The sequence below is a fragment of the Diabrotica virgifera genome, chromosome 5 (assembly GCF_917563875.1).
Source record: "Diabrotica virgifera virgifera chromosome 5, PGI_DIABVI_V3a".
Lineage (NCBI taxonomy): Eukaryota > Metazoa > Arthropoda > Insecta > Coleoptera > Chrysomelidae > Diabrotica > Diabrotica virgifera.
Window position 1 is genome coordinate 147763906 of NC_065447.1, and position 26135 is coordinate 147790040.

Below are 26135 nucleotides of genomic sequence, written 5' to 3' on the forward strand. Positions count from 1 at the left end.
CCTGTTCCAGTGTTCCCATATATTAATGTTTGTCCGACTAGACACCCTTAAGCTAATAACAAATTTTCAGCTTGCTATTTATCAATTTTTTTTGTACGCAGGATCCAGACCTACCATATTATGGTGTCGGTACATCTCTACAGTATGACTGAGTTTTTTACCAAGAAATGAACAAAACTCTACACTCTATACAACTATACGTAATTTAGATGTGTACTGTGCATATGTGTTTCATGCTTTTGTAATTGTAATGGAGGTTATTTATTAATTTTTACTATATTCTCCGGCTAACCCGGATTTTCGATAACCCGGATCGACCGCGGTCCCGATTAATCCGAGTTATCGAGGTTCCACTGTATTCAGAAGTGCGGCCAATAAAAGTAAAATAGCGATGATGATTTCCAACCTCCGATAGGGGAAGTAACCTGAAGAAGAATATTTTTTAAATCCTCGGAGGGGGCCATGGCCCCCTCTCTGTTTCCGCCCTTGATCGTCATCTATTTCCATTTTGTGTTACACACACACAAAATTAATAGTTCGATAGAAACTAATGTTAAAATCTGATACTAATAATTCACACTGCCTAATTATGCTTTCGATGTACACTTAATTAATGTTAACATCGACAACTATACTAGGTATAACAAAAAAGTGAAGAAAAACCCTTAAGAGCCAACAGTAGCGCGTCATCAATATAACTTCGGGAGATAGTAGAAAATCTTTTTTCGAAAGTTCTGCGAAGCTTTGGCAACAGTGCGTCGGGATTATTTGACATAACTTGAATATGGTGACTTTAAAACTCATAGGCGCGCTAAACGTAATAGAAAACAATTTTATTATTAGTAAATAAATATTTATAAAAATAAACCAAAATAGATGAAAAATTTATTAAAAGCGTGTACAAATTTTGTTTTTTTTATTTAAATCTAAAATGTAACTTTTAAACTATTGATGATATTTCTAGTCTAAAAGATCCTCCTAAAACTTTAAATACTCGCATTAGTTAAGTATTTTCTATGGGAAATAAGCCACAATTTTACTAAAAAATAAATTTATTAACGTTTCGAAGCCCAAATCGGGTTTCGTTGTCAAAATACAAAATACTATTATGACAAAACACAATAGTATTTTGTATTTTGACAACGAAACCCGATTTGGGCTTCGAAACGTTAATAAATTCATTTTTTAGTAAAATTGTGGCTTATTTCCCATAGAAAATACTTAATTATAAAAATGCCACAAGGAAATAGCTTCAGAACAACATTAAGAAACTCGCATTAGAATTCGAAATATTTTTACGTAAAATATACTTACCTATAAGTAAAACTCACTAATTAGCAATAATCTATTTTTTCAGATAGTCCAACAACTTAGTTCTATTACACAAAAATATAATAAATTAATTACAAATAAACAATAACGAATTATTAAAATAATACACTCCTGCATTGAACAGATATCGATACCGATAACAGTAATAATCGATACTCTATAACATTTAGTTATAGAGTAATACGTTCTAACATATTTCTCAAATTGGGCTCTGTACCGCCATTCTTTATGGTAGGGGAGCGCACGCGGGGATTTTTTCAGTTACTCGAGCGCGTCAGATTATTACATGGGGAGCAACCTTGTAGGGGAGAGTTGGATAAAACGGGATAGTCGGATAAAACGGGATACCTAGCCTAGAGACCCAACTAGTGCTGCTATCAATCGAACAACGACGAAAACTTGTTCTCAGTCTCCATTTAACATTCTCAGTTCGTTTTACCTCGATGCCATTATTTGATGAAAAGTTGTTGTGTTTAGAATTGTTTGACTCTATTTTTTTGGTACTTTGTACTTTTAAGTGCGTTGTTTTCTACATTATATTGCCTACATATCTAAACATATAATTCCGGTGACTATTACATTTAATTAAGCACTCATTAACGAATATTCTCATGTGTAGTCTATCTAATTTTAGTTTCTCGTTTAGGCAGGAGCCATTTTTGTTTTGGAAAATGTCCGAGTTGGACAAAACGGGACACTTATAAGTTGGATAAAATGGGATACAGTTTTTTATGTCCCGTTTTATCCACCTATTTATTTGTTGGCCTATTAATTTTTTAAATAGCGATAAAGCGTGTTCTCATACTGCAGAAAAGAACAACATCTTTATATGTGATTTTTGTTGTGATATACGTACCTAGTCCTAAATAAAAGGTCTTATTTGTCATTTTGCAATAAAACATAAAAAGGCCTATTTTTAAGTTTCTGACTACTGAAGATATTGTCTTTTCAAAGGTAAATTTTGCTTTGCAGTCTTATATCTACTTAGATATACTTTTTAGATAATTTTATGCAAAAAATTAAATATTGTGAACCTATCCCGTTTTATCCAACCGTGGTATGCTAAAACGGGATGTACAGGACTTAATTAAATATTTTTTTACTATTTTCCAGTCATTAAAAATAGCTAAAATATGTTTTTTGCGTGCTTCAATAAATGTTATACCTATATAAAATAATAATATGATAATTTCTTTAACATTTTTTCCGTAATAAAAATAAACAAGAATGGTATCCCGTTTTGTCCAACTCTCCCCTACCCTGAAAATGTACCTCTACCATATATTGGCTCTTAATTCAGGGGAGTTCGTTAAGGGCGGGGGGACGAAAAAAAAATTTATTTCTAGAAAAACTCGCAATTGTCAGATTAAGATAAGGTAAGCTAAGTATATGCGAAACAGTGTATATTTCAAAAATCTGACGATTTGAGCGGGGCGTAAGGAAATGGGTGAGTCCCAAAGTTCCACAAGAAAAAAGCGAATATTTCGCGAAATGAACATCAGATCGAAAAACTAAAAAATACACTTATTCAATATTTTTGAAAAATCAATCGAATGGCATAAAACACGACCCCCACGGAGGTGGGGTGGGGGGTTGTGGGGTGGTGTTACTTTAAAATCTTAAATGGGAGCCCCCATTTTTTATTACAGATTTGGATTCCTTAAGTAAAAATAAGTAACTTTTATTCGAGACATTTTTTTCGAATTATGGATAAATAACGATAACTATAATCTAAAAAGACGATTTTTGGAAATGGAAAATTAAATTAAAAATGGAAAGCCCCCACTAAAATGGAAAACTTTACTTAACTTTTTTTGGTTTTAGAACCTACTCTTCACAACCCAATAGGTCACCAAAGCGCTCGAGTGACTGCACATTTAACATACTCGGATAATTTTCGGACGTCACCACGACATCACGATAAATCAGGATTTGTATTTAGAACGAATTAAAGCACTCTACAATGACGTCAATGACGCCGATATTGTCTAACAAAATAAATCACAGCGACTAAGATGGGCAGGCTACGTGCACAGACTTCATAATGAGAGACTTCTAAAACGGGTATGGGAGGACGTTCCTACAGACCACTCAGACGTCCCAGAATGCAATGGAGAGATCAAAGATGAACATACAAGCAGATCTCCTGAAAATGAAGATTCCATTTGACCCTAGGTTGATGGAAGACCGAACAAATTGGAAAAAGTTGTAGTCATCCAAGACCCATCCAGGATTGTAGCACTTGATGATGATGAATAAAAGACTTTCATAAAAAATATCATTTATTCTAGAAATATTTCCATTATCATTAAAAGACTTTGCCAATTTGTATAAAATAAGAAATTAATACAGAATTTACCATATGGTAAGTATTATTTTTATCTACAGTTTTCCTTTCACTAAATAATTTCGGTGATACTGTTGTAATTCTGAACACTTCTATACCATCGTTCAAATCAAAACCGTCCATAACTTTACTATTGAAAGTGGTCGAGGAACAACGTTGATTGTCGCACTGACTCAAATCTTGGCCTTCATGAGAAGCTAAGTTTATCATGGCGTCATCTTGTAAAGAAATTCTGGTATCTTCGTTTAAAAGAGTTGCGGTATTAAAATTGGTCTCGTCATTCCAGGAGATGATTGTCTCTGTTAATATAGTTACGTTGTATTCAATTGTAGAACTAATAGTCAAATCCGAAAAATCTACGTTTCTATTCAATGATTCATAGACGTTTAGAGTAATGCTTACTGATTCAGATCCGGTAGACTGAACACTTGTATAATTTCTATTAGTAAAAGGTGTCTTATCGTAGGGACTTTCTCTTTTAGTTATTTCTAAGTTCAAACCTTCTTGTGTTGGTAAACCGGAAATATTAACAGTTTGTGCTACTTTAAAATATAGTTCAAGATATTCGTCTGGGCTGTTGGTATATGAGAGGGCGCTGAGATTTATATCACTAATGTAATCGGTTGATACGGAAACTGATATATTATCTGGATTAAATTCATCATTGATTCTGTTTCTGAAATATACAAAAATAAATATTAGTAAAATTAAGTTTGCGTTTAAGAACTAAAATAGGATACAAAATTTCCCCAAAAAAGACTAAATGCATGGTTAAATGGTTATTAAAGGAAATTCAATAAGATGTAAATTGGAGCTGGAGGGTCAGATAATAAAACAAATGATGGAGTTTAAATATCTAGGCATCACACACTATCTAGTTACGGAGAGCTCGAAGCAGAACACGGAGAGCTGACACAGAAAGGACAAAAAGATTGATCGAAACAGCAGAGATGAAAACCCTTCGAAAAATCGATGGTAAGACTTTATGGGACAGAACTATAAAGGCCGCGTCCCACCATCAAATAATTTGATCAAACTGGTTTGAGCAAACTGAAAGTGACAGTTAGTGACGTCACATCCTGAGTGTTCATTGTGGATAATAATGAAAAATTTTAATTTTAAATAAAGTACAAACAAGTTAGACAACTTAATACAAAAAATTTGATCAAACTAGACTGATAGTGAGAGCACAGATTTTTAGAATTTCAAAAAAACTGCAATTGTGACGTCACTTTGACGTACTTCCGGAGTTTGCTCAAACTGTTTGATCAAATTATTTGATGGTGAGACGGAGCCTTAAGTATCTACAGATTACGACGGAGATGCAAGTTGGAGAACATTAATAACTGAGTCAGAAACAGAAGAGTAGAATGGAATGACCACATAAGCCGAATGGCAACAAATAGAGTAGTACTCTGGGCTAATTAGCAAAATTCATGGAAAAGTATTTACCAGCAATTTTATTGCTGGAATCGAATTATAAGATCCTATATATTAATAATATAGGTATTCAAAGTCCGCAGATAGTGTACTACTTTTTTTATAAACAAAATGGCGCCGACAAATCATATTTTTTTCAATTATTGCTCTATAACTCCGAAGATTTTAATTTTATAACAAAAACAGCCAAATAAAAATTCACCGCAATTAAATTCTGCATAGAGATATGTTTTTCCCGATTTGCTCGGACGAAAATTTTCCTCGGAAAATGCGGGTTTTCCCAACAAAATCTCTAATTTTCAAATAAAGTTTTAGGTAATTAATTATTAATCAATAATTAAATAACTTAGTGACGTCAAAGCTTTCTTGGTATAGATTGTAATTCCAGAAGCCGGTGAAAATTATAAGCCGGACAAAATATAAATTTTTCGTTTTTTTGCATAATCATTGTATAACTAGGCATAATCTTTAAATAAAAAAAAATAGTTGTAGTGCGCTGGTCTAATTAGTAAAGTACAAAGAAAGGTTATTTATCAGCAATTTTATTGCTGGAGTCGAATATTATGATCCTACATATTAATAATATAGGTATGCAAAGTCCGCAAATAGTATGCTACTTTTTTTATTAACAAAATGGCGCCCCCAAATCGTGTTTTTTTCAATTATATTATTGGTCTATAACTCCGAAGATTTTAACTTTACACCAAAAACACTCAGATAAAAATTCACCCCAATTTAATTCTCATAGAGGCATGTTTTTTCCGATTTGCTCCGACGAAAATTTTTCCTCGGAAAATGTGGGTTTTCCCAACAAAATCTGAAATTTTCAAATAATTTTTTTGTGCAAGTAATTATTTATCAATAATTAAATAACTTGGTGAAATAAAAGCTTTCTTGGTATAGATTGTAACTGCAGAAGTCGGTGAAAATTAAACGAATATTTTAGCAACAATTCAATTGTTAATTAACAATTTACAGTCGCAATAACAACCAAAATAATCATGAGACATTGATCAAACTTAGAAAGATTATAAAGATGTGATGCCTATTTCATATTTTGTCGACAACATATAAATTTTTCATTTTTTTGCATAATCTTTAAACGTTTTAAAAAAATAGTTATAAACAAATTAACATTTCTCAGAAATTGTTTATTATATTATAATTTTAAAAAATACTTAAAATGCGTATTTCAAAGGTTTTCAATACCTTGAATGCTTTAAAAAAATTTTCCAACCATTTGGAAAAAAGTTATAAAACAGAAAAGTAAACATACGATTGCTCCGTTGTTTATAATTTGTTTTAATTGTTTCAAAGCTTAAAAGTGAGTTTATGGTACAAACTAATTACTCTCAAAAAATAACAAACATTAGTTCAATGGTTATATTTTAATCAAAGATTAAAAATGTTTTTTTTGTAATTTTTAGCGCGAAAGTAGGCTTGATACAGAGCCGGAGATGTTCACTCGAAGCGACTGACACGCTTTAAACTCGCGCGAGTTGTGTATGTGGACGGGTATAATACATAGCTACGGTATTGTATTAGTCTACTTTGGCGCGTTTAAATTCCAAAAAAAAAATATTTATAATCTTTAAGTAAAATATGACTATTAAACTAATAATCGATATTTTTTGTAAGTAATTAGCTTGTACTTTAAACTCAATTTTACGCTTTGAAAGAATTAAAAAAAATTATAAACAACGTAATATTCGTATGTTTATTTTGCTGTTTCATAACTTTTTTGCAAATGGTTGGAAAAAAGTTTTAACGCATTCATTTTCAAGATCTTTGAAATACGCATTTTACCTATTTTTTTTTAATTAGAATATAATAAAAACTTTCTGAGAAAGGTTAATTTTGTTCTGAAACTATTTTCTTGTGGCATTTTTACAATTTTAACTATTTAGAATGGGAAATAAGCCACAATATTATTAAAAAATGATTTTTATTAACGTTTCGACGCCCAAATCATTTTTTAATAATATTGTGGCTTATTTCCCATTCTAAATAGTTAAAAAGGTTAATTTGTTTATAACTATTTTTTTAACATTTAAAGATTATTCAAAAAATTAAAAATTTGTATTTTGTCGACAAAATATTAAATAGGCATCTCATCTTTATAAGATTTCAAAGTTTGATCAGTGTAAATTATTAATTAACAATTGAATTGTTGCTTAAATATTCGTTTAGTTTTCACCGGTTTCTGGAACTATATAATCTAAACCAAGAAATCTTTTATGTCACCAAATTATTTAATTATTGGTAGATAATTACTTATCTAAAACTTTATTTGAAATTTAAAGATTTTGTTGGGAAAACCCGCATTTTACGAGGAAAATTTTCATCGGAGCATATCGGGAAAAACTTGTCTTTATGCAGAATTTAATTTCGGTGAATTTTTATTAGGGTGTTTTTGGTGTAAAGTTAAAATGTTCTGAGTTATGGAGCAAAAATTGAAAAAAACACGATTTGGGGGCGCCCTTTTGTTAATAAAAAAAGTAGCACACGATCTGCGGACTTTGCATACCTATATTATTAATATATATATAATCATAAACTTCGATTCCAGCAATAAAATTACTGGTAAATAACTTTTCCCAAAAATGGCCTATTCTCCGATAATCAGCCCAGAATATAGTAAGGACGGAGAGAGACGGTTTCCCAATAGGTAGACAATCTGTGGAAGACTACGAAAACGATGAAACGGCAACTTACTGGAGGCACATTGAAAAAACAGGCATAAGAAGAAGAAGAAGAAGAAAAAGAAGTTTGCATAAAATCAAATTATTAAATATTATGTTTCAGTTCACAACTTGTGTTCACAACTGTCCATAATTTTCTATTTTGAGTTAACATATCAATCCTCTTCACAGACATATTCTGTCTAAGTAACTCCCCCACTATACAAGTCTATCCGGGAAAAAATAATTGATTTCACATAAAAATCTTATGCAGATATGTATTTGAATGTTCTAAAAGGAGTATGAGAGGTAGCTCATGAAAAATTTGTGAAGACGTACAGACGTTTTTTTAACAATCTTAAAAAGTAAAAAAAATGAGTTATTAAAATATGCTAAAGTTCAAACAAATGGACCAAATAGCTTAGGCACCCCACGTTGGGCTCCTTTTTTATGTAACGACTAAAGGTGTTAGGCTACATATTTTAAGTAACAGGGCCGGTAGCTCGATTCGGGAGAGGTGTGGGGTAGTTCTTCAATATATTTTTATTAGCACATGGATTGAACGATAGATGATAATAAATAATAAAAAAATTGATATTGGATTAGTTTATAGCAGACTAGCTAAAAAATAGAAAGACTGAATTAAAAATTGAGCGCCATTTTGCCTCTAAGAAGTAGGGCGAAATAATTATGCTTGAATAGAATAAAATATAAAAAGTAATTCCGACCTAAAATCGGCAACATTGCTTATGCTACTACCTTTGTTAAATCGGCGAATGACGAGAAAACGGAGCAACTGAATTAAAATCGGTGAGAATCATGTGCATTATAGTCTAGTTGCAACATAGGGGGTCCCGTGAGAAATTCTAGCTCGCCCTGATTTGATGGTGGTATTATAGGTTTTTTTGGGTTGCCGAATCCAATGGAAGTGGTCTGAAAGCCCAAATATGGTGCGTTTAATTGTTATTAACAAATTATGGTAAAATTAGGTATTTTTCAGGTATTATTAGAAGCCCTGTAAAGAAATTGATAGTGTTAGGGTCTTCTCTGGTGTATTTTTGGACGCCGAATCGAATGCGACTAGTCGCGATTACTCAAAATATATTATTTTGTTAATAACAAAAAAAATGTTTATTCGCCGAAAAGCTCGAAATAATGCGCTATCTACAGCAAGTTTGTAGTCTTTTTCATAGTATTTTTATACGCTAAATCGACTGCCACTAGTCGTGATAGCTTAAACCACGTTCCGACTTCGTTGTTAATAAATTATTGCAAAAATAACGATTTATAGCACGATATTGTGCCGATGTGTGCTTTTACCCTGGGGGTGAGTTTCACCCCTTTTCGGGGGTGCAAAAAGAAACCTTTAAAATAAGTCCGGAAGATAGACTGATTATTTCTAAGCAGTTCTTTTGTTCTATACAGTTTTTGCGGTAAGTCAATACTTTTCGAGTTATTTGCGAGTGAATATGTTCATTTTTCAACAAAAAACCACATTTTTGGTGGTTTCATAGGCACTTTAGAGCTGATGAAACTTACAGATCATATAAATACAACATAAGTAAAGCAACTTGTGCAGAGGTAACGATTAATTTCATTTGATATGCTAATTAGGGGGTGATTTCCCGTTTTTTACCAAAAAAAAGGGACCAGCTTTATTTTGAGCGTAACTTACTTATGTTTGATACTAGATACTTTTTCAAAAATCAAGAATAAAGTTTTTTTAAAAGCTTTAAAAAAGTTGTAATGAGTTTTCCCGAAAAAGTGCTTCATTTTTTGGGTATTTTATGTTGAAATATTCGATTTGGAATTTGACGAATACAAACCTGTTGTTCATTAGTTACAACTCCGCTTCTACTGGGTCTATGGACCTCACACATACACCATTTTCTTCACTTTTTTATAGTCTATATTTTTGCAAAGAAATTTTTTTTTTAAAATACTTACTTTTTGAGTTATTTGGGAGAATCCGTCTAAAAACGTGGGTTTTTTTGTTGAAAAATGAACATATTCACTCGCAAATAACTCAAAAAGTATTGACTTAGTGAAAAAACTCTATAGAACAAAAGTTGCTTAGAATTAATCAGTTTATCCACTTCCGTACTTATTTTAAAGGTTTATTTTTTCACCCCCGGAAAGGGGTGAAACTCACCCCCAGGGTTAAAAGCACACATCGGGACAATATCACTTGTTTTGTTTGACATGTTAGCTACGCGTATGAAAAATTTCATGTCAATCCAAACGGTTTTTTAAAATTTAGAGCAAAAACCTTGAGTAAACGTACCATAAACCGTTATTTTTACAATCATTTATTAATAATAAAGTCGGAACGTGGTTTAAGCTATCACGACTAGTAGCAATCGGTTTAGCGTATAAAAATACTATGAAAAAGACTACAAACTTGCTGTATATAGCGCATTATTTCGAACTTTTCGGAGAATAAACAATTATTTTGTTATTAACAAAATAAGAACATATTTTGAGTAATCGCGACTAGTCGCATTCGATTCAGCGACCAAAAATACACCAGAAAAGACAAAAGACCTTATCACTATCAATTTATTTACAGGTCTTCTAATAATTCCTGAAAAATACCTAATTTTACCATAATTTGTTAATAACAATTAAACGCACCATATTTCGGCTTCCAGTCCAGACCACTTCCATTGGACTCAGCGACCAAAAAACCTATAATACCACCATCAAATCACGGCGAGCTAGAATTTCCCACGGGACCCCCTATGTTGAGACTAGACTATTAGCGTGGAAAGTAGGGATCGTCTGGTACTCGACGGCGTGCAGTGTTGCCATTTATGTGAAAAAAAACATAATTTCTAGAAAAAAAAACAAAACCTTCTATAACTAATAGAAACATAATTTTTTTCTTTAAATTATATTTCCAGTTTTTATTAATAATAAAAGCAGATAATTTAACGGATTCTAAATGAAGATCTAGATTTTATGATCCAACTTATAGATAGCTTATTTATGTAGTGAGGGAGTAAAAAAGTGACACACCCATTAATGTGATGGTACTCGTTAAATACCGCAATGTAAAGTGGAGGGGAGAACTGTCCTCTGCAATATCTCGGCTTGTTGTTGTTGCTCATAGAAGGTTTTGTTTTTTTTGGAAAGTTTGTTTTTTCACCAGCTTTTTATTGAGCCTACATACAAGCATGCATATAAAAAAATATAAAAGCTATTATAAACTTTTGTAAGCTGAAAGGTCAGCTCTTTTCATACCGTTCTTAATAACAATTTTAATGAAATGTTGAAGTTTTTTTAATACACCTTAAAAATAAAACCTCAAGGAATCGATTACGATTTAGAAAATACCTTTAGTGTTACTGTTTGAGCAAGTACAGTTAACAATCGCTCTGTTGGATAAACAAATTGAATTACTTATATTTATCAACTATTTAGTCGATCTGCGCACACTTTAATAACTAATTAACTGACACAATTTTGGGTGGTTACGTTATAATATGTCATTATGCAAAAAACAAAGTTGTTAACATTTATAAATTACTGCAAAAATAAACAGTTTTTTTGAATTATCTCGGTAAATTGTTTATGTATTTTAATTTGGAAACTCTCAAAATGAAAGAAATTTTTATGATCTACAACATTTATTTGAACCATTTTCCTGTAAAATGCATAAAATACGTATTTAGACCAGTAAGGATCTGCGAAACAACGTCTATTTTTGGATGTGAGAGGTGGCATTCGGATTTTTGCAGATAAAGTTAGGTGACATCTTCAGTAATAATAATTGATTTATGCTCCTTCTCAAATATGCCCGGAACATTAATAAAAAAATTAAAATATTTAAAAATTTCGAAAAACATCGATTTTTTTCTGCTTTCTTTGCTTATACCTTTAAAACGATTCGTTTTGGAACAAAGTCGTACAGAAATAAAATAAAGATAATTGAATTTTGTATGATATACAACTAGTAAAAAATGTCTTAAGGTATAACCTTAAGGTATAACCTTTTCTGCAATATAGCAATAAATACAAAATAAGTGGGCAAAATAAGTCTGTTGTTATTCAATATTTTTTAACCACTTTGGTGGCACTTAGAACCTTAGTAATTCACTTACGAAATTCTTTGTAACATACTTAAATCGTGTACCAAATTTTATTAAAATCGACCTAATAAATTTTGCATAATAAATTTGTAATCTAAATGTTTTTAAAAAAGTTCAAATTTTTTAAAATCTTTCTGAACACAAAGTAGACCATTTAGAAGTTGGCTAATTTTTTTACATATAAAGAGGTGCTCTACCTTAATACACTTTACAGAATTAAAATCGGATTATTTAAGGGGGCCCAGCAATGTTTTAAATTTATAAACAATTTTTTGGCTTATAAACAAATAGCTTTGTTTAATAATAAAAAAATTAATTTTTAGCAATGCAAATAATTAAACAGGTATAATTTGACTTAAACTTTCAAATGCTGTCAGCAGAATTGCTATTTTGCAATTTCCATTTGCAAAAATTGCAATTTCTCGATTTTTTGAAAGTTCCACCGCGTTTATCTCGAAAACTATGCATCCTACGAAAAAACTTGTAAGAACATTTTTTGCTTAGAATTACCCAAGAAATACAAAAAAATCTTTTTACTTTGCGAAAAATCGATGTTATGTAATTCCTCAAGTTCTTTGTTTATATTGTGTTAACAATCTTATCGACATCCGGATCAACTGTTACCCAAAAAATTCGTGTTCTACGGGTCAAAATACATAAAAAAAAAGAATGTGTGTGTACTTTGTACGCACGTAAGAAGTTATACTTCTATTATATGATTTAAACGAAATTAATATACTTTTTATTTATATTTTGTTTAAATATTAAACTAATTTATACTTACTACTTCTCAAACATTTTTCTTAGAACAGTGCCAAAAATTAAAATAATAAAAGAATAAAACACACACAAACTCATTAAACAAGCCACAAATGATGTCTGAACATTAATTGTCGAAAATTTTTTTAACTAAATACGTATTTTCTGAAAATACAATTATATAATAAATATACTTACAATCATAAAATGTATTAAAAAAAAAACAAAAAAGAAAGTTTCTATTGGGACTCGAACCAGCGCTGATAAGAGCGGTTTGTATTGGAATTCATTCGCCTTCTCCGCTTAGCTACGGACACTATGTGTCATTATTTACGAAGATCGACTAACTAAACGGATTAAACTTGTGATATTTTGATATTTTGAAAATTGATCAAATTATTTTAATTTTGAATTGAAATGATTTAGAATTGAAAAAATACAACAAAACATAGAGTAAAAAAACAATATATTAGGTGAATATCGATAGAAATTTTGATGGTAATCAAATTATATAAATAAAAGTATTACATACTATGTATTTTGGCAGATCAAATAGGTAGGTTTATACCCATGATACATTAACAATTATTACGTACCTGTTGCTTTTAAAAACTATTTAAAAGTCACTACAATATTATAAACTTTTTTGTTTCTGTCCTCACAACAATAAAACTAATATATAGTATTTTTACTACAAAAACGTTATTACGTAGGTCAAAATTTTTGACGTAAGAGAACTGTCAAAACATTAGAATGTGACTTTTCATTATTGCCATGTTTATAATAAACATGGCAATAATGAAAAGTCACATTCGATGTTTATAATAAACATGGCAATAATGAAAAGTCACATTCTAATGTTTTGACAGTTCTCTTACGTCAAAAATTTTGACCTACGTAATAACGTTTTTGTAGTAAAAATACTATATTATACATTTGTTTACCTTTACCTTTACCTCCAAACCACAGCTGCCATATCGGATAATTTTTGACATGTCATTTGAACATTCAATCAGAACAAAGTTATAATGCGCATGCGCCGGGCTGATAGGTTTTAACATATAAAAAAATCACCCTCTATCGCCGGTAAAGAAGCATAACTTCAAAAACTTGGGTAAGTCCATCTAAATAAAGGAGCCCGTAGCACCCCTCCTGGCCACAGCACTAATTTGTTTATAAGCCAAAAAATTGTTTATAACTTTAAAACATTGCTGAGGCTGCTTAAATAATCCGATTTCAATTCTGTAAAGTGCATAAGATAGGTGGAGTACTTCTTTATATGTTAAAAAAATTTGACAAATCTTTGTATGTTCTAGTTTTTGTTGTGCAAGATTTTAAAAAATTTTAATTTTTGAAAAAAGTTTAGATTGCAAAATTATTATGCAAAATCTAGTAAGTCAATTTTAATGAAATTTGATGTACGGTTTTAGCACATTACAAAAGTTTTCTAAGCGAATTAGGAAGGTTTCAAGTGTAACCTAAATGATGGAAAATCATTGAATAAGGACAGGCTTCTTTTGCCCCCTTATTTTATATTTATTGCTATTTTGAGGCAAGGGTGATAAATTAAGACATTTTTAACCAATCGCATCTGATAGAAAATTTAATTATCTTTGTTTTATTTTTATAGAACTTTGTTCTAAAATTAATAGTTTTTAAGTTATAAGCAAAAAAATTAGAAAAAAAAACGAAATCTTTTGAAATTTTTAAATATTTTATTTTTTTTATTAATGTTCCGGGCATATTTGAGAAGGAGCATAAATCAATTATTATTAACGAAGTTATCACCTAACTTTATCCGCAAAAATCTGAATGCCACCTCTCACATCCACCTAAAAACAGATCCTTACTGGTCTAATTAGTCTAGCCGTCAAATAGAGGTCACCGTGTCCTTTTCAATTCTGATGGACAAACTCAACGGTTTCTTATGGATTTTTGGCTGCTGATTACGAATTTCAAGGGTGGATTACGATCCGAGTGGTCAAACAATTGTTATAAACAATTTAATTGTTTATAAATTGTTTATAAGGCTCATAAACTAAAAGAGATAAACAAATAATGTTTTAAATAAAATTTGTTCGTTAATAAAAAGCGAAGAAAAAAACGTTTACTAAACTTAAATCCAACAATTAGAACTCAAGATATTGTAAAATTAGTGCACAATGCAAATTGCAAAATAAGTATTTTTTGAAATTTTATCGATCATAACTCGGTTTCTACGCAGGCAGTTGAGCCTTAGAAGGTCTCATTTTAAAGCTTCATTAATAGGCTTCCAAACAAAGTTTGTTAAATTACTATATCTTCATCTGTTTAAAAGTTATACCTGTTTGAAATTATAATTTTCGTAAAAAAATTGTACAATAATTTGTTTATAAGGGTTTCAAGCAAATTTGAGCTATAATCATTTAAACTTTAATTAACAATAATGATAGAAGAACTCAAAAGGAACATTTTCAGCTTACGAAAATGTTCGTAAGTTTATTTTTGGCCAAGATATCGATATTTAAATAGCGCTCTCTGAGGCGCAAGATCTGCTCACAGCATAAAGGTTCACGCGCTAACATTTCGATACAAATTATAATTTCTATGTATATATACGTCATCATTTTTCATTTTTGAGGATCCTAATAAAATTTTATCATATAATTCTTATAATTAAATCATCATACTCTACCTCGTATCACCTTTCATTCTATTTACTTTGTCTTCTCTTTTTGTACTAAATGAAAAAAAAAACATTAAAAACTAATATTTCAGAAATATAACTAAAAAGTAACTTGATATTATTTATTAATACTATTTTACAAACATTTTCTTTAATGCATCTGCATCGAGATATACAGGGAATCTCAGCTTTTATACGTCTGCATAAGTTCTTAGAGCAATTTTTACAGTTACATTATTTTATTAGTAATGATGATGCTGCAAAAGAACTCAATCCATTTTTATATGGATATCACATATTGGCTCATTTGCATGCGTAGAAGCCGAGTTACGATCGATAAAGTGTCGAAAAATACTTACTTGACTGTGAGCCGACCTTGCGCCTCATAGCGCGCCATTAAAATATCGATATCTTGACGAAAATTAAACTTACGAACATTGTCATAAGCTCAAGTTGTTGCTTTTGTGTTCTTCTATCATTACTGTTAATCAAGGTGTAAATGTTTACAGCTCAAATGTACCTACTTGAAACCCTTATAAACAAATTATTAATGTACAATTTTCTTAAGAAAATTATCACTTCAAACGGGTTTAACTTTAAAACAAATGAAGATAAAGTAATTTAACAAACTTTGTTTGGAAGCCTATTAATAAAGCTTTAAAATGTGACCTTTGCATGCGTAGTAGCAGACAGAGTTACAATCGATAAAGCTTCGAAAAATACGTATTTTGTAATTTGCAATTTGCATTGTGCACTAATTTTACAATATCTTGAGTTTTAATTATTGGATTTAAGTTTAGTAGATGTCTTTTTCTTCGTTTTTTATTAACGAACAAATTTTATTTGAAACATTCTTCTTTTTTATCTCTTTTAGTTTATGAGCCAGAGCCTTATAAACAATTTATAAACAATTAAATTGTTTATAACAATCTTTTGACCACTCGGATCGAAATCCACCCTCGAAATTCGTAATCAGCAGCCAAAAATCCATAAGAAACCGTTGAGTTTGTCCATCAGAATTGAATATGACACGGTGACCCATCTGGCGCCTAGACTATATAAGATAATGTTTTATAGGCAAAAAATGTTATTGCCTATCACTTTTTATGACTGTTAAAAACAAAGCAAAATTAGCTTTACTTAAATGTCATCACCTACCCCTCAAATAGGTATCTTTTAATTTTCAATTACCTTGTACCTATTAGATTTTTTCATGTTTTTGTCTAATGACTGGCGCACCTACACTCATTATTAAAATGTTTTAAACTTTATTTTAAACTAAAATTGTGGCTATTCCCAGCTAAAATGGTAAATTGCATAAGATGCCACAAGAAAATAGCTTTAGAACAATATTTTTCAATTTTCAAGTAACTGCAATATTTTTTATGTGGTGGAGATAAGCTCCAAAAATTGAATTTTGGACATAGGTACTTATAGCCCAGAGTACATCGTCCTTTTTGGAAGATGATTACAAAAGTCTTAAAACAGCTTAACTGCTTTGTTTGAGTGAGACTACCACTTTCTTAAAAATTTTAGAGTGTAGGTTGGACGCGTTTCTGCGTCCCGCGTCATTAACATGTTTACGTTGTCGGACTAACGAAACGGGGCTCTAAATTTGTCGAACAAGAGGTCGACAATCTTTATTAATTAAATATGAAAATATGAGTACTTTAAATTGAAAATTAAGAGTTTTGTAATAACAAAATCGTAGAGTCCTATACCCGCAAGATATCACTCTAGCGCGGTAGTTTTGTTGTTACAAAACTCGTAACTTCCAATTTAAAGTACTTATATTTCATTAATAAAAATTGTCGATCTCTTGTCCGACAAATTTACAGCCGCGTTTCGTTAGTCCGACAACGTAAATATGTTAATGACACGGAACGCAGAAACGCGCACAATCTGCACTCTATAATTTTTCAGAAAGTCGTAGACTCGCTCAAACGAAGCATTTTTAAGACTTTTGTAATCATCTTCCAAAAAGGACGATGTACTGTGGACTAATATAGGTACCTACCCACAAAGCAAGAAGTGGAATTAAAAATGAATTCATTAAAAATATTATTAACATTGAAAAAATTGTACATTCACTTTTGATATTAATAGTACAAGTCATATAGTGCCACTTAAATAGAATAAATACATTTTGGTTTTTGTATAAACGTAGAAAAATTCTGTAATTAATTTTTTTTGATATATTTTTCTTATAAACCGATCACTTTACTAACCTAATTAAATCTAATGCAAGATTTAATAATAATTTTTTCACCGAGTGCAAGAAGTAATCGATTTTTGCACTAAAAGTGCTATCAATTGTATGTCACGAGCAATAAATACTTACATTTTATAAATATTTAAATACCTATTAAATATTGCTTTATTAGTGTAGGAAACAGAGGCTGAACCTCACAAAATGGACACAAGGCCGATTTTATTTTTTTTTTCTGATAATATCAGGGGGTGCTTATTATAAAACTAACTTTTTCTTAAAAAATTTCAGCCCGGAACCCCCCTTTTCATCCCTTTAAAGGGGGTAATTTGTGGGTTTTGCGAAACGTAGCCCTTTCTGTACGTTTTGCAAAAAATTTACTTAATAGTACAATGAAGAGAAATTAATATTTCCTACTATTTATTTCCCGACAGCATATGTCTATCACCCACCGTTTAGCGGGGGTGGCGCCCCAAAGTTGACAAGTTTTTAAAAAAGATATTTAAAAAAAAATTATTTTTCCCTACCTGTAATGAAAATTAAAAAGAAACCCTGGGGAGATTAATCACATAGAAGTGGCTGATTTTTTGGTATAGGGTGTTACATTTTAAAAAACCCCTTTTTATACCATCTGAACCGTCTATGCTAGAGTAAAAAAACTTTCAGCAATTATCCATGTACTGGTGTTATTTACAAATGTCTATAATGCATCCTCATTTTTTTTCCGGAACCACCCCCAAAAAGAAGGAGAATTAATAAATAAAGTGATTTTTTTGGAATCCTTCACACACCATGCCCTTTATTAAAATGCTTCATATATCATTTTGTGCATGTTCGTATTACCCATGCATGGACACCAAAATCGATTTCTTAATGCAACTCTTGTAGCCAAAAAAAAAAATAAATAAAGAGGGGGTTGAAAAAACATTTTCTTTTGCTTCTTGACCCATATGGACATAGGCTACATCAATAGTCATAAATATATATGATTATTGCAACATCCGTGCGGAAACTACCCCTATCCTTGAAAATAAACTGCAGAAACTACCCCTATTCCTTGGAGAGCATGTTTTGACGATTTTATCATTACCTATGCATTTTTTTAAAACAAAGCTTATACAAAATTAAAGGCCACTATTTTCTCTAGAAATAAGGTCCTATGCATTTTTTCGTATAAGCAACCGTTACGGCGCCGTAAACCTCAGAAATGCTTTGGCGGGCTCCAGTTTTTGTTTTTTTTTATTTCGTATCCTATTCATTTTATGGATAACGTGCTTATAGAAAATAAAAGAGCACACTGTTTGCTACACATTATGACCTATGCATATTTTATTTTCTTTGCACCCTAAAGCCACAGTGGTGGCCCCAAATCAATTTTTGATTATTTTCTTTATTAATTCTCCTTTTTTTTGGGGTGGTTCCGGGAAAAATATGGGGATGCATTATAAAAATTTGTAAATAACACTAGTACATGGATAATCGCTGAAAGTTTTTTACTCTAGCATAGGCGGTTCAGATGGTATAAAAGGGTTTTTTCAAAATGTAACACCCTGTAATTAAATTTGCAATTGCCCTTAAATGAAATCTATACCAAAAAATCAACCACTTATTTGTGATTAATTGCCGCAGGGTTTCTTCTTAATTTTCATTACAGATAGGGAATTTTTTTAAACATCTTTTTTAAAAATTTGTTAACTTTGGGGCGCCACCCCAGCTAAACGGTGGGTGATAGACATTAGCTGTCGGGAAATAAATAGTAGGAAATATATTCCTCTTCATTTTACTATTAAGTAAATTTTTTGCAAAACATACAGGAAGGGCTACGTTTCGCCAAAATCTCAAATTACCCCCTTTAAAGGGATGAAAAGGGGGGTCCCAGGCAAAATTTTTTAAGAAAAAGTTAGTCTCATAATAAGCAACCCTTGATATACCAGAAAAAAAAATAAAACCGGACTTGTGTCCATTTTGCGAGGTTCAACCTCTGTTTCCTACACTATATATATTTAATTAGGTAAGTGGAGTTGCAGCTTCTAGTTAATGGAAGAGCTAAACATCCACATCGTATTTAGCAACTTACCCCAATTTCGATGGCCTATTATTTTTAGGACTCTCCTGAAAATATAAACAAAAATAAATAAAAATAAAGATTCTGGACTCTCCTTATAAAAGACGGAGGCTGCCTGACTCTGAAACCAGCGCTGAGTCGGTGTGCGAATTACTATTCGTATTTACATGGACATGTTCAAATAGTACGAGATCCGAATAGGAGGTCAAAATGTACTCATCTGCTTGCTTGATTAAATTTCATACATAGACAAATATTTCTAGCATGGGTTGCCTATCAAAATCGTTTCATAGCTATCCTTAAGGGGGCCGAAGGGGTTGAAATCAATATTCCAAACACATTTTTTTTGAAAGAATGGTAGAATTATTTTATTTTTAAATTAAATAGGCATATTCAGTACAACTCAACACCAATAAGAAAGGAGTCCCTGGCGAATATGTAAATATTGTGAGAGATATGTATGAGGGAGTAACGACTAGTGTTAGAACAGGTGTGGGAGAGACTGATAAATTTCAGGTGAAAGTAGGATTGCACCAAGGCTCGGTGCTTAGTCCTTATTTATTCTCATTAGTATTGGATCAGATAACAGCGAAACTACAGGGTAACATTCCATGGTGCTTAATGTATGCTGATAATGTCGTGTTAGTAGGAAATAGTGAAAGAGACTTAGAACAAAAACTGGAACAGTGGAGACAAGCTCTGGAGGAAAAAGGTTTAAAACTTTTAGTAGGACAAAAACGGAGTATTTGGAATGTTCATTTAAAGATGGAGTTACTACAAATAAAATGGTATCTTTGGATGGTGAAATGATTGTGAAATTCAATAGTTTTAAGTACCTAGGATCGGTATTACAGAGTAATGGAGAAATAGATGGAGATGCATGCAGTAGAATTAGGGCTGGATGGATGAAGTGGAAAGAAGCGAGTGGTGTGTTGTGTGACAGAAAAATTCCAATGAAGCTGAAGGAAAAATTCTATAAAACAACCATAAGACCGGCTATGATGCACGGAACTGAATGTTGGGCAGTGAAAAAGAAAGAGGAACAACGAATGCATGTGGCGGAAATGAGAATGCTTAGATGGATGAGTGGAGTGACAAAGAAGAATAAAATTAGAAATGAGTATATTAGGGGAAGTCTAGGTGTGGCACCAATTGATGCCAAAATGAGAGAGCATAGGTTAAGATGGTTTGGTCATGTTCAACGTCGAGACGTTAATCACCCAATACGAAGAATAGCTGAAGTGCAGATTCCTGGAAGGAGTAGGAGAGGAAGACCAAAGAAGACCTGGGGGGAGACGATAAGGCAGGACATGTTGGTAAAGGGCATTGACATTGATATGACCCAAGATAGAATTGTGTGGAGAAATGCAATTAGGGAAGCCGACCCCGCATAGGGATAAGGCAAAGAGAATGATAATGATTCAGTACAACTCATAGATTGTTCAAGAAAAAATTCAAGGAAAAATACTGAAAATTAAGCCAACGGTGGCAAACTTTTAAAAGACACCTCAAAATATAATGAATTTTGCGGTGGACCGCAGAATGATCAGAACTCATCATTGAATCATAGTAAACAAAAAATTCAAAAATTCTTTATTAGCTTATGAGTTTCTCGAAGTGACGCTGTCAAGTTTTTTTAGTTTTATCTAATTTTGACTTTTTGATATCACTCAGAAATCTAAACAAAGAGTTTTTTTGCAAAAAAGGGTGAAAATCAACATATTTGTTATTGTTAAACAAAAAATAAACATAAAACAAAAATATCTTGACAGCATTACCTCAAAGAATGTCTAAAGAAAATATATACAAAATTCCAGGTGAGTTGGTCAAGTAGTTTTTGAGTTACAATGTCTACAGCCTGAAAAAAGCAGTTTTGAGAAAAACGCGTTTAAAGTATAGGGCTTTTCATTCACAGTCATTTGTTTCGAGCTTCTGTCATGTGTCACATAATATTAATATATCTATGTCATACGTTATTGGTATATACCAATGATACAAACCAAAGACGTATGACGTAGATATATAAATATTATGTGACACATGACAGAAGCTCGAAACAAATGACAATCGATGAAAAGCCCTATTGTCAACTTTTATTTTCAATTTCTTTTTTGTCTGTCAAATGGTAAAGTGATGCACACCATATTTCGGTGAAGAAAAAATTCAAAGAAAAATATTGAAAAATAAGCCAACGCACGGTGGCAAATTTTTGAAGACACCTCAAAATGTAATGAATTTTGCGGTGGACATCAGAACTCATCATTAGCTCATGGTAAACAAAAAACTCAAAAATATTTTATTAGGTTATGAGTTTTTCGAGGTATCGCTGTCGAGTTTTTTTAGTTTTATTGACTTTTGACTTTTTCATATCACTCGAAAGTCAAAACAACGAATTTTTTTGCAAAAAGGGTGAAAATCAACATATTTACTATTGTTAAACAAAAAATCAGCATAAAACAAAAAATATCTCGACAGCGTTACCTCAAGGAATGTCTTAAAGAAAATATATACAAAATTCCAGGTGGGTCGGTCAAGTAGTTTTTGAGTTACAACGTCTACAGCCTTTGAAAAAAGCAGTTTTGAGGAAAAAGCGCTTAAAGTATTTTCAACTTTTATTTCAATTTCCCTTTTGTCTGTCAAATCGTAAAACGATGCACACCGGAATATCTTTTTAAATCGCGGAGTAATTTACAAAAGAAAATAAGAACAGCTGTTGACCGTTTCTCACTACGCTCAAGCGCGTTGGCACGAACTTGCTATAAAACGAGTCGAAGGTAGAGAGATAGTGTTAAATAGCATTAGCTTCGACTCGATTTGCAGCAGGTTCGCGCCAGCACGCTTGAACGTAGTACGTAGTGAACAACGGTCAACAGCGGTTTTTATTTTCTTTTGTAAATTACTCCGCGATTCAAAAAGATATTCCGGTGTGCATCATTTTACGATTTAAAAGACAAAAAGAAATTAAAAAAATTGACAATACTTTATACGCGTTTTCCTCAAAACGCCTTTTTTAAAGGCTGTAGACATTGTAACTCAAAAACTACTTGACCGACCCACCTGGAATTTTGTATATATTTTCTTTTGACATTCCTTGAGGTAAAGCTATCGAGATATTTTTTGTTGTATGCTTATTTTTTGTTTAACAATAATAAATATGTTAATTTTCACCCTTTTTTACAAAAAAAATTCGTTGTTATGATTTCTGAGTGGTATCAAAAAGTCAAAATTAGATAGAACTAAAAAAACTTGACAGCGTTACCTCGAGAAACTCATAAGCTAATAAAATTTCTCGAATTTTTTGTTTACCACGATTCAATGAAAGTTCTGATGTCAACCGCAAAATTCATTATATATTATTTTGAGGTGTCTTTTAAAATTTTGCCACCGTTGGCTTATTTTTCAGTATTTTTCCTTGAATTTTTTCTTAAGTAATCTATGAATTCTACTGAATATGCCTATTTAATTTAAAAATAAAATAATTCTACCATACTTTCAAAAAAAAAAATGTGTTTGGAATATTGATATCAACCCATACGGCCCCCTTAAGGATAGTTATGACACGATTTTGATAGGCAACCCATATTAGAAATATTTGTTTTTGTATGAAATTTAATAAAAAAAATGTTTCATCCGGCAAGCAAATGGGTACATTTTGACCTCCTATTAGGATCTTAGACTAAAAGGGCACCAGCCCGCTGATAACTAAATACGAATGATAAATCGCACACCGACTCGGCGCTGGCTGTCCGACTCGGAAACCAGCGTGCACTATGGACGAGCCCTGAGAGTACCTAATAAGGATATAAGAAAAAAGCTGTAAATTTTTATTCGCCGACTAAACTTACTAACCAAAAAGCGGATATACTGAATTCGCTCAGCCAAGATTCACTTTGACACATTCGGAATATGAAACATACAGCACACAAATTCCTACCTCACACTATTAACTGCTCAAATCAACTTAATCTTTCACTAAAAAAAGAAGAATTATTGGAAATAATGGGAGTGTGATATTGGACTCTGGCACAAAGATGCAAAGATCAGCAAGCAGAGCTTTTTGTCTGTTTTATAGATTTTGAAAAAGCGTTCGATAGGGTGCAGCACAAGACCTTGATAGAAAGACTGAACAACATCGGAGTCGACAAAAGAGATTCTAAAATTATAGAGGCTATTTATTTTAATCAGACAGCAATCATAAAGACTAATGGTAACACGTCAAGGCCAATTGAAATACAACGAGGTGTTAGACAGGGTTGTGTGCTATCACCCATACTGTTTATAACGTAACGTAAACCAATACAAATATCTTGGTTGCTGGTTCAACAATATACTTGATTATAAACAAGAGGTGAGAGCGTGAATAGAAGTAGCCCGACAAGGGTTTATCAAAATAAAAAGCTTATTTTGTAACAGTAGCATTAATATCAGCCTTAGATGTCGTTTTCTGCGTTGCTATTTGTGGTCAATACTTTTGTATGGAACGGAGGCCTGGACACTCAACACAACACTGATGAACAAGTTAAAAGCCTTTGAACTCTGGCTTTATAGAAGAATCTTGAAAATACCTTGGACAACCCACACCACCAACGAAAATGTTCCGAGGAGAATAGGTACAGATAGGGAACTGCTAAAAATCATTAAAGTCAGAAAAGTTGGCCACATAAGGAGAAACGAAAAATACCGTCTCGCGCAACTGATTATCCAGGGTAAGATTGAAGGAAAACGGGGTCCCGGTAGGCGCCAGATTTCATGGCTTAGAAATATCAGAGACTGGATTCAACATCTTTGGAGCAGCATTGGACAGAGACAGATTTGCCAGTGTAGTCGCTAACTTCCACTAAAGGAGAAAGCACCACAAGAAGAAGAAGTGGGAGTGTATACTAAACTCATAAAATTTTGTGGAATTTATTTCTACAAAATATTTTTATATTGTACAATAAATAATTTTCTCATTTGTTATCAATAGATTATAATGGTGTAAATAAATAATTATTGGTAAGGTTTATGTTATTTATGTCTGTTTACTATTAACAGTATTGGCTGTGAGCGGATATGTTTGGTTGTGTAATTTCCAGTTACGTTTAGCAACCTAACATCCCAAAAAAGAAATTACCAACGTCACTAGACAGTTGTATCTCGGTTCAGCGAATTCAGTTTACTTATTTTTTGAACAGGTTTTTGTAACCCGGTGTCTACTAAAAAATCAAAATGTTACATTTCCACAATAGCGCCAGCACCAATAAGAATCTTCCTACATATTATTACGTTTTTTATTAAAAGAAAACTAAAACTTACCTTCGCAAGTAGCCCTAAAAAACACGAAAAGAGAATAATATTTCTCAGAATAACCATTTTTGTTTCCATAGAGTAGATTGATATATATTTAGGTGAATATCTTAGATTTATGTATTAATAGAAATTCTTATCGTACACCGTTTGTCTAATCTATCTCTTTTTTTATAGATATAAGTGTTTTATTTTTATTTAAAACATATATTATATTCAAGCAGTCCTATTCGATAAGAAAGGGGTAAACATTTTACTATATTACACGGTCAATATTATTAATGCAATATTATTGACTCACTATAAGTATGGTAACAAAACGGTAGTCCCCACACGACTCAATAATATTGATCAGTAAAAAGTTAGTTTCAATTGTGTAGTCAAGGAGGATGGATCTAGCGTTTCTAATCGCATCTGCTTTAGTTCTCAAGAAGAGGAAAAAAGGAGTCAAAGAACAGTGTGGATAAAAAACTGGTTAAATAGATGTGCGAGTCACGGATATGGGGAATTGCTTCGAGGATTTCACAGTGAACCAGACAACTACAAAAATTTTTAATAATGGATGAATAAAGCAGAATGCAATTATGAGGAAAGCCATTTCACCAGCGAATCGACTGGCAGTCACATTAAGATTTCTAGCAACTGGCAACAGCTTTTAGGCGCAGCAATAAAGCACTAAAATCTCCCTTATCTCCGAAAAAAAAACGGACAAGACGGATCTTAATAATTCTTTTTGCATTCGATTCGTGAAGGCGCCAGGAAACTTTGTGAATCGGAGCCATGATATAATATTGAAAAACTGCATACAAAAAATGCATTCTTAAAGTGCATCTCAAACAGACAATAAAAAAAATTCAGAACTCGTCAATTATCGGCGGAAATGAGTTCAACTTTGTTACTCGGTGGTTTTTGGGGTCGCTGAAAACGAATATGACATGGAAAGTGATCTCCGGAGGACCTGGTGCCCAGGGTACCTACTGTTTACCTCGTCTTGTGGAGTTTTCGGCAAATTCATTAAAAAATTAGTCAAAAATCATTACTCGGGGTTTTTTTGGGGTCGCTAACGAATATGACATCGGAAGTGATTTCCGGAGTACCTGGTTCCCAGAGTACCTACTATTTGGGGGGACTATTTTCGGCAAAAAAATTATTAAAACATTAGTCAAAAATTATTACTTGGGGGTTTTTGTATCTCTGACGACGAATGTGACATCGGAAGTAATCTACGGAGTACCTGGTACCCTGGGTACCTACTGTTTA

At 32.0% G+C, this 26135-nt stretch overlaps 1 protein-coding gene across 1 annotated transcript; it reads right to left on the reverse strand.

The window, feature by feature from the left end:
- Positions 1-3596: 3596 nt before the first annotated feature.
- LOC126884499 (uncharacterized) lies at positions 3597-25075 on the reverse strand. The gene is made up of 3 exons (XM_050650438.1): positions 24885-25075; positions 19602-19636; positions 3597-4355 (listed from the first exon to the last, which is right to left on the reverse strand). The coding sequence occupies exons 1-3, from the start codon at positions 24951-24953 to the stop codon at positions 3641-3643; spliced, it is 819 nt and encodes a 272-aa protein (XP_050506395.1). The 5' UTR covers positions 24954-25075; the 3' UTR covers positions 3597-3640.
- Positions 25076-26135: the final 1060 nt, after the last annotated feature.

Coding starts and splice junctions, on each gene's coding strand:
- LOC126884499 (XM_050650438.1), bottom strand. CDS start 24,953: ATGGAAACAAAAATGGTTATTCTGAGAAATATTATTCTCTTTTCGTGT. Junction 19,637..24,884: donor TTTTAGGGCTACTTGCGAAG/GTAAGTTTTAGT, acceptor TTATATTTTCAG/GAGAGTCCTAAAAATAATAG. Junction 4,356..19,601: donor AATAGGCCATCGAAATTGGG/GTAAGTTGCTAA, acceptor TGTATATTTCAG/AAACAGAATCAATGATGAAT.